This window comes from Oncorhynchus mykiss, chromosome 15 (genome assembly GCF_057628025.1).
Source record: "Oncorhynchus mykiss isolate SJ-2025 chromosome 15, ASM5762802v1, whole genome shotgun sequence".
Classification (NCBI taxonomy): Eukaryota; Metazoa; Chordata; class Actinopteri; order Salmoniformes; family Salmonidae; genus Oncorhynchus; species Oncorhynchus mykiss.
Window position 1 is genome coordinate 25,570,338 of NC_143036.1, and position 9,978 is coordinate 25,580,315.

Here is a 9,978-nt window from a genome sequence, read left to right on the forward strand (position 1 = left end):
ATGTGAAGTTCTGGACAGCTCTCGTGTCAGTAGTTAACAGGTCGTGGAGTGTCCTGTAGATTCTGGAGTCATAATATGCACTCCTATCAACTAGTGAACAGCTGGCATGAGAACATATGATGGAAGTATACAAGAGTCACACTGTTTACTAGTTGACATGAGACCTGAGCATGAGAGCAATCTGAGCCTGCGTCTAATTTACAGTCTTAAGCTTACCATATGCTTCCCAGTCAAAACAGTTCATGCTGAACACGACATTTTGTGACGTTCTAGTTCGTTTTTCTGTTCGGAAGCGTTCAGAAGTTTATTTTTAGGCAGTTCGCGGCACGCAAATTTTTTTTGAGGTAAGAATTTTGGTAGCCAAAGTTTTCGCCCTTTCGTCTGTGATTGATCAAAAGTAGGGATTCTTCAATTTAGTATTTGTTGTCATTCAACAACAGACTACTAGTTTTCATGCACGTTTTTACTTGAGAAATTCTGCACCAAACATCTTAGATGTAAAATTTGCAACGAAGACCTCCTCTACAAAAACTTCTAAATTAATGACAGATTTCTTGATTTATCTTAGATTGATAGACTATTTTAAGGAAGTGTTACTGTATTATTGCTACGGCATCTCAAGAGGGACAAACAGTAATATTGCTGCTTTTTTCTTGTTTTTCAAGCAAATGTATTTAAGGGAGAATGCCAGTTTCCTCTAGTTATACAGCCCTTTTTGGTCTTAATTTAAGGTTAGGGTTAGGCATACGGTTAGCAGTGCAGTTAAGGCTAGCATTAAGGTTTGGTTTAAAATCACATTTTAAGAAGAGAAATTGTAGAAATGGGAGGGGTTTATGACTTTGTGACTGTAGTAACTAGTGACAACTGACTACACGAGGCACAGACATTCAAATCAAATAAAAAGTTATTTGTTATATGCACCGAATACAACTGGTGTAGACTTTACCGTGAAATGTTTGCTTACAAGCCCTTTCCAATGATGCAGAGTTAAAAAATAATAATACAATTAAAAATTCAACATTTACACATGAGGAGTAAAATAAAATACATAAGAATGGAGCTATATATAGGGAGTACCAGTACCAGATCAATGTGCAGAGGTTTGAGGTATTTGAGGTAGATATGTACCAGAAGGAAAGGTAAAGTGACTAAGCATCAAAATAGATAAGAGTAAAATAAAGAACAGAGTAGCAGTAGCAAATGATGAGTGTAAAAGTGTGTGTGTGTGTGTGTATGTATGTGTGTTTTTGTTGTGTCGGTATGCTGTGTGTCGTGTGTGTGTGCATATGTAGTGTATGTGAATGTGTGTGTGTTTTGTGTGAGAGTGTCAATGTAGTGAGTAAGTGTGTATTTGGTGTTTGGTATATACTGTACAAAATATGATATCTAAAACCTAAAAGGGTTCTTCAGTTGTACCCATAGGAGAACCCATTTTGGTCCCTTTCCACAGAGTGTTCTACATGGCCACCCAAAATGGTTTTACCTGGAACCAAAAAGGGTTCAGCCTGGAGTCAAAAAGGGTTCCCTGATCAGGACAGCTGAAGAACTCTATTGGAACCCTTTTTTCTAAGAGTGTAGTCTAGAGACTGCTCTAGGGTTCAGTGCAAGATAGAGTGTGCAGATAATTCTGCTAAGAGCAAACCAAACCTAGCATGTGGATGTCTTTAGGAGTTTGGGCAAGCTAACTGAATGGCCCCTAACATTTTAAAAGCTCCATTTAGATTTAGATGTTTATTTAGATTAAGAGCTTTTGCCCAGGAAGTAAATAAATTGAAACCGTCTGGTAAACTCAATTTCCAACCTTCCTCATGTAAGTGATGAATGAGAGTTGGATTCAATCAGATCAAGCGTTAATCGGCGATAGCCGACACCCACATTGCTAATGTTTTACTGCGTTGGAGCTGTCAAATTAGTGAGTAGCTCCTCTTGACCATTGTCATGAAGACAGTCTTGATCGTTGTCACAAAGCCAACTTGAGTTAGAAGTTCAGAACAAGAAAGTGTAGGCTACATAAAAATAATGATAGAAATTCTCATTTCATTTAATGATTTTCAATCAGCCTAATGGAGGTGTAGATTACTTCTCACATTCCAGTGTTCAAAGGCTGCCTGGGAATTATTTTAATGCAACTCTGTGCAGCCAATGACAATGTCCGCTTTAGGTATAATGTCAAGAGACGCTTGTGGATTTGACAGCTCTAACTCAGTTCCACCAACCACTATGCAGAGGTCGGATAAAGTGGATCTGATTGAATAAAGCCCTAACTGTCTGGTTGTGAAGTAGACAAAGTACAACGGAGACAAAAAAAAAAGTCATAAAATATATTTATTCAACTGATAAAACTTCCACTTCCTGGGAGTAAGTCTTGCTGTTTTTGGGTGGCCCTTTAATTTGTGCTTTGCATAAGACTTTTAAACTCAATTTCATTATCAAATACAGTCATCTGTTTTTGACAGACATGATTCATAATTTCACTTGCATTCAACATTTTTTTTTAAAAATTAGCATGATTCTGTGGTCCCAAAGTTAAAGGTGACCCTTCGTCATTAGTAATCTGGCCTAAAAGGACCTGACACCCCACTAACACTACAAAGCTTATCAGTTGGCGGGTTGATTCTTCCTTGGCTGTAGTGCCCTATGGCATCGCACAAGGCGACTGTGCGTTTGAAACCTTACAACACAATACATAGGGGCTTGCAAAACAATGCTTAGACGGATATTCCATTACACAATTCATAATGTCTGAAAAGGGTCATAACCTAACCCTCCTGTTGTCATGTCATCAAGACAATACTACAAGTATAGAGGAGCTTTCAGTTGCAAAACACAAGTCAGGAATCACTTAAATATTGAAAAAATAAATCCATTAATATTGCTAATAACACCAAGAGGAACAAACAAATAAAACAAATGATTGAAGATGAGGCTTTGCTATAAAAACACAGGAATGCAAAGTCATTGTCATGACAGAGCACAATAGCTAACAGTTTGTAGCTGTAACCTCCAATTATGTGTGTGTGCTTGTATGTATGTCAATGTGTGTCTGTATATTGTGTATGCACTGTAGGCATGCTAAGTATGAAAATCAATGAGCAGGTCAATGACTGTAGGCCTGTGTGTGTGTGTGTGTTCCAGAGGAGGATGTTCTGGTTCAATTGGGTGTGATGGAAGTGACCACTGTGTTTCATTAAGCTGCCGTGATCCTGAGGCAGGCAGTCAATCAGAGATTAAAGACAGACTGGCAGTGTGTGTGTGTGTGTGGCCCTACTCACAGATGGTGAAGCAGTTTCATCCACCCCAGGCCTGCCACTGACTGCTAGTCAGGTCTGCTTGTCTTTCTCCAACTGAATCATCCATTACTTGATCCCAGCTACATTTCTATAGTCTTAGCCTCTTCGCAAGCTTTGTTTGTTTGTTGACACATCCTCTCTATCTATCTATGAAAAACTACAGAGCCCAGTAGCTGTCTACAACATTGGCACCGCAGGCGAAATCCCGGTAAATCTGTCACATTATAGCCACCACTGTGGAGTGCTTCTCTTGTGAAGTACATCAGGGCTTCTCTGGCTTGTTATCACTCAAGAGAGGAGAGGGGATACAAAAAAGGTCAATGCCTCAACTGTTTCCTCTTACCACGTCACATCACAGCAGGGCAACCCTGCACTGGTAGGAATGGGGAGACAGGAAAGGAGGGATTTCATCCTTCTAAAAAATGTAAGGGCAGACATACAGTACATGTGCTCTGAGTCTTACTGCAGGGGAGGCACGCCTGGGTGTCTCACTAAGCAGGGGAGGGGATTGGGGGGGCAGGGGGATTTATTTGAAGGATGCACGCACAGCGCGGCCCTTGAGGGGCTGAGGGGGGCGGTAGTTGTCCACCATGCAGCAGGCGGCCTCGCCCTCTCCAGAGAAAAGCAGGCTCCGGAATTTGCCCATCTGTCAGAGGAGAAAGGAGAGAGAGGAGATAGAGTTATACTCCTTACCTCCTGTCCCTGTCACTCACCCCAATACATCTCCAGTCATACAGTTGGTAGCCTTCATTAAGTAAAGCAAAGGTTGTGTGGGACTTCTCTATTTAAATGATTTTCCTAAACAGTGATTCATGGAATTAAGCTTAGTGTCTTTCTGTTGATGCCTTAAGTCTGACAAAGAGATTGAGGTCACAAATGAGAAGTACAGTCAAATGACCCATCTAAGAGATTTGCCATTCATTTTGGCCAATAAATTAGTAAGAGGTCACAAGTTCGTGGCTACAGCCATTGGACATACTGTAAAGTACATAGTGCAACCCCTGAAACAAGTCTCTTATTTTTCACCCTCAGGGATTGACATTTGATCACGGGAGACAAGTAAGTTCTTATTAAACTAATATCCACCCAAATATTCTAATCTTCAAGTAGCTTCTAATAGTGCGTCATTAGCTACTGATAAACACTTAATACAATGTTCCTTCTTCTGAAGTGTTTCTGTTACCATTCATGATATTTACTGTATGAATAATTTATTTTATATTATATCTTATGTCTCTGCCTGGTACGGCACCCCCTCTAAAGCCTATGTGTACATTTCCCTGTTCACCCTTGAGACGCCCAGGCAAAGGTATAAAATAAACATTTGACTGGGCAGTGTTACATGGTCACAAGTGAGTCAAGCCACAAGGGCAGGGTTTAGAGAAGACGTGGGCTGCCATTTTACAGGAACTCTCAACATGACTATGCTTGTATGAAAATGTGTGGGTTGAGGTTGATGTAGGAGCATTTTCAAGTCCACTGGAAATAAACAGACCTCCCACATACTACTTTATTTTTTTGGCCAACAGAACGTCCAGCTGGACAGGCACATAGGAATCTTTTCAGTTTTGGTGGAGAACCGGGAACGACCTCAATGACCTGGAATGACGTGTCCCATTACTCTAAAATAGGAGAAAAGACTGCAGAAATAGCAGCTATATGCTTCTCAACTATCAAATCTTCTTATCTACAACACATTATAGTTGTCAAGCAGACTCTTTAATCAAGGAAGAGATTAAGAAAGGAGGCTATTCCAGACTATTGGAACAAAGCCAGTATACTGTAGCTGCAGAGTGTAAATTCAATCCCTTACTACTCAATGAGGTCGTGACCTATCATACCTGGGCAGGGCTGACGCTGATTGACTCCTTGCAGACGATCCAGGTGACACTCTCCAGCAGAGGAGGTGTGGTCAGGGAGCCGTCGTAAGTCCAGTAGTCTAGGGACTTGGGGAGCAGGATGGTGGGGTCAAAATTCTCGAAAGAGGTCTGCTTGCCCTGTAAACAAAGAGGGAGGCAAATGACAAGTTTACATCAGCAGGTCAGGGATTGGCTCAGAGAATGACAGGTTCCATGCTAGCAGTAGCACCACTTACAATGCTTGCTCCAGATAGACTTACCTTGGCTTTAATGGCATCAAAAGCATCAAGGACCTTCTGAAGATTGGCATTTTCATTTCCAACCTAATGAGACAAATTCAACACACATAAACGGCAAATAATAATGATAATTTGACCAAAATATTGCGCTTGAAAACATATTTATATTATCTTTAACTAATAATCCAAGTCAAAACAATTGAAGGTATACAGCAAAATGGCTGAGTCCATTGCTACACACCTGGAGGAAGACTCCTACAACAGCAAGGCCATCAGACTTGCTAGCAGCATCACCAAAGCTGGGGTACTTGGTGTTCCAGTGTACCAGGTGGAGCTAAAATAAAGAAATAGGACACAAGCAGTGAGCAACCCTAGGGAGTATTTTCTTACCACTAGGCCTTGGGTCTTTTGTACAGTGGGGTTTAGGGGTTTAGACCAATTTGGAAGTTGCATGGCTGAGGCTTTTTGCTGAATTACACAATATTTATTGAAAAGCAGGGTTTAAGTCAATTCCCTTTCAGCAAAGTCAATTCATGAAATAAATTGATATTCAATTCACGAATTGGCAGAAATTCCTCATTGAATGTCAAGCGAACATTTTCACTCCATGAACTGAAAGTTCACTGACCCTTATAAGTCATTTATGAAAAAAACTAAAAGAAACATATTGATGGCTTGCCAAATACTGTGGGTTGCACTACTAATGCATACCATTCACACTTGTGTTGAAACTAAGGGATTCAAATCAAGTGTGTGACCAGTGTCAGTACCTCGGCAGCATACTTGGTCCCGGCCACGGTATGCTCAGAACCCCTGTCGTCGCTGGCGCCCCAGTGGAAGTGGAACTGCTTTAGCCTGTACGTCCCTGAAATGGGCCCCCCTGTCAGAGCTGCCAACCGAACACAGAAAACAAAGACATAAACACGTATAAGTGCAATGGGTCAACCTGTTATGTGGCCCGAGTTAGTACTACCTAACACCAGTTTAAGTCCACTTTGTATAATGGTACTACAAGACTTGCATGTACAAAACACATGAGATGTTCACATTTTGAACAGGATCCTTATGCTTTCATAATAAGATTTCAAAATACACCATGTTCCTTTTTTTTACTGAGATAACATTTTAATCTTTGGTCCATGATGAAAATGTGTCACAAGACACAATGCGATGAGTTGTCTTGATGGGTATAATGTGGACAGACATACTGACAGACGTCATGCCAGAACGATATTAAGAGAGCAATGCAAAAGCCGCTCGTGTCCCTGCCATCCCCACCTCTCCCCCACACTAGCACACAGACACAGACTTCCTGTTTGATGGAAGAAGCAGACTCAGTTCCTGTTGCGTAATCCAGACCGAAAATCAGCAAACCCAAGGTCAGCTTAAAATACTTTCCAGGTATTGTTCCTTTGACACAGTCATCTATTTATACCAATTTAGTGGCGGCAGGTAATCCTTGACTAATTAGTCTATTCCCATCTCACGTGATGTCACAGTTGATGCTGACCGAATAGGCTATAGCCTATAGGTTCTCTTTGAAAATTATTTTGAGGACACGATTTACAATAGTTGGTTCTGCTTAATAAGAAGGTGGAGACTTTTCTGACAAGTAGCAGAGGGTGTGAGTGTGTGAGTGTATACAGGTTTCTGATACAGGATTACATTAGGAGACTGACATTGACCACACCCTGTGGGTAGATTTAGACTATAGCTATGATGGCGTAATTTCCAATGTAGGTCTACACACAGACAGGTATGACTAACAGTCATTTGTTCTTTCAGGCATAAGCTTATATTTGTGTTTGAATATGAACTTGGCATTCAATTTAAATGAGCTTCCATTACGTTAACACAATAAACATGAAACATTTACCCTGTAAGCACTAAGGCGATCATAAATAGAGGATTACCAATTCAATATCAATAAACCCCCCTGACATATAGGCCTAATGCTGCATATAATAAAATGCTAGGATCACATGCCATCAGGGATTACAGAGACAATAGAATCTCTTGTGTAACAAATCACAGGAATATAAAAATGCTACACCATACATTAAGATTCGGATTAAGTAGTTTCTACATTTCTCACAGCAAAATTTTATAAATATGAATTTGATATTATTATTTTTTTGATTTTGTCATTACATTTTTGCACTGTATTAGGCAATAGCCTATTTTTTTAATCGAATTATAATGACAGCAGAACTAGTAAAATATCATCATGTTTTACTTAGTTACTAAAAACATTTACATTCACTCCTGACACATTAATGGTTAACCAGACTCAGTCCTATTTGCATAAACTGACCTTCGCCTTTTTTTTGCGCTAATAATCGCTCTTCCAGTCTAAAGGTCTAGCGTGCAGGGGAAGGTTTGTGAGGGGTTGCGTTACCAATTCCATGACATACTATTGTTTTCATGCCATAGTGTGTGTGGGTAGTGAACGAATACAGTCTCATCCAGCCATATTCCATGCCCATAATATTTGTTACTTTGTAAATGTATGAATTGTTAATATTAAAGAAGTGCACAAAGTATCCACAACTATAAGGTACCATTTCGAGACACCTGTCATGACGCATGCTTAATGATTGACACTAACTTGAGTTGTCGTTGTCGTCGGTGTAGGTCACTTGAAAGGAATGTCCGTTGTTGAGAATGTCAATGGAGGTGGAAGGGTCGTACTTCAAAGTGAGCGCCTTCAAGGCTGCGTCGAAGGCAGCCTCCCCAGGTACGATGTCAATGGGAGACTGGCGGGGTCCGTTGGCAATTGGGAAGCCTTCACACCATTTGTCGGGTCCTAGAATGACAGTGGGGACATTGCAGTTGAAGATAATATTTCAGTATCTGTCAAAAATGTAGCCTACGTAAATGATTGCTTTCCATTGACATTGAAAATATTTTTGATCAACTTGCAGCTTGCTGTAACCGGGTGAGATTGTTATGACGCACCGTAGCCTAATAGCAATGTCAAAGACGGATACATTAAAATAGATGTAGACAATGATTAATCAATGCATGGCCGTTGTCTTTTCATTCATTCATCCGAGAGTATATGCTGTACTACAGGTTCCTTTTAATGTCATGATAAGAACAGAGCACAAGCGCCTCACCATTGTCCGGTGCGTATCCCCATGCATGAGACATTGTTACTATTTGGGTATTTCTGGGTATCTATTGCTGTAAATCTCCCAAAATTGCGTCGCTCCCGAGTGCAAACAGCCAGTGTTCTCCACTTGACAACTGTCAGAGTTTATATAGGCTCCCTGTGGATTGCGTGTAGGAGAGGAGGAGTTAGATGCACAATCGATGAGCCCAGATTCTCTCTCTCTCTCTCTGTGTGTGTGTGTGTGTGTGTATGTGCGTGCGCGTGCGCGCGCGGCACCACAGATCCTGTGAGTCGTCGCTTAGCTCTACGTCCAGCGCTCCTTCATCCAAATAATTTGCCACTGGAAGGCGCGACACAAACTGTAAGGATATTCCCGAGCAGTACCATGTGCAATAACTCTTTGATGTTGCGCCTTCCACTTCCTAAACTCGAACGCTACAATTGCATTTTGAGTACATACACTCAGGGGGAGAGGGGGGAACTCACGAGTCCCTTTCTTCCCTTCCCTTTTAATAATGAACCTGACTAAAATTGTACAAATAATAAATATAAAACAATATTGAGCGTTTAGGATATGTGGTATTCACGGACTTTAGGACGAATTATTTATTGCATAGAGCAGATGGAATCATTGTGTATTATTGTCTTAGGTAGATTTTTTAAATTTACACCTAGCCCCAGGGCTACGGTAGTATATAATTAATTGTATTAGACTATTGATACCGTTTAGGCTTAGGTTATGACATTTTGCCTAGACTGAGAACAGTTAAGTGTCTGTCTGTCTGTCTGTCTGTCTGTCTGTCTGTCTGTCTGTCTGTCTGTCTGTCTGTCTGTCTGTCTGTCTGTCTGTCTCCTAGTTTTTCTTTAATATTATAAACAGACTAACATATTTTCTAATATGCTGATAATGCAAAAACCCACCCCCATAATGGCGTTGCTTAAAACCCCTTAATAAAAGTGAAAGGCTTCACACTGGGCACACATAGGTTAAATCAATGTTGTTTCCACGTCATTTCGTTGACCAATGTGGAATAAACTTTGAATTGATTTCTGTGCCCGGTGGGTTAACTCCGCCACTGAGAATACAAAACATTAAGGCCACCTGCGCTTTCCATTACATAGACTGGCCAGGTGAATGCAGGTGAAAACTATGATCCCTTATTGATGTCACTTGTTAAATCCATTCATTCTGTGTAGATGAAGGGGAGGAGACAGGTTAAAGGTGTTGCTAATGTTTGGTATTCTCAGAGTACGCTCACCGACTCTTATGAAAGTGTATCAGAGGCAATACGTTGCTGCCATCTGGCGGTCATAACGAGAAAGCAACTATTTTTGTAGCTGCTGCCAGTAAACTGTCTTTCTTGTTAGCCGAAAACTGCAACCTCATCTGCATCAAAGGGAATGCGAACGGTAAAATAATGATTTGATAATGTCCTCAGATAAAATACATGTATTGCATAAAGGCTGTAGAATAA

General features: G+C 40.7%; 1 protein-coding gene across 1 annotated transcript; it reads right to left on the bottom strand.

Moving 5' to 3' along the window:
* Positions 1-2,307: 2,307 nt before the first annotated feature.
* Positions 2,308-8,625, bottom strand: LOC100135826 (carbonic anhydrase 1). Its single transcript, NM_001124220.1, is given in 7 exon segments — positions 2,308-3,936; positions 5,132-5,287; positions 5,410-5,472; positions 5,630-5,722; positions 6,159-6,277; positions 7,997-8,194; positions 8,508-8,625. Coding segments are annotated over 7 exon segments (783 nt in total). The 5' UTR covers positions 8,542-8,625; the 3' UTR covers positions 2,308-3,816.
* Positions 8,626-9,978: the final 1,353 nt, after the last annotated feature.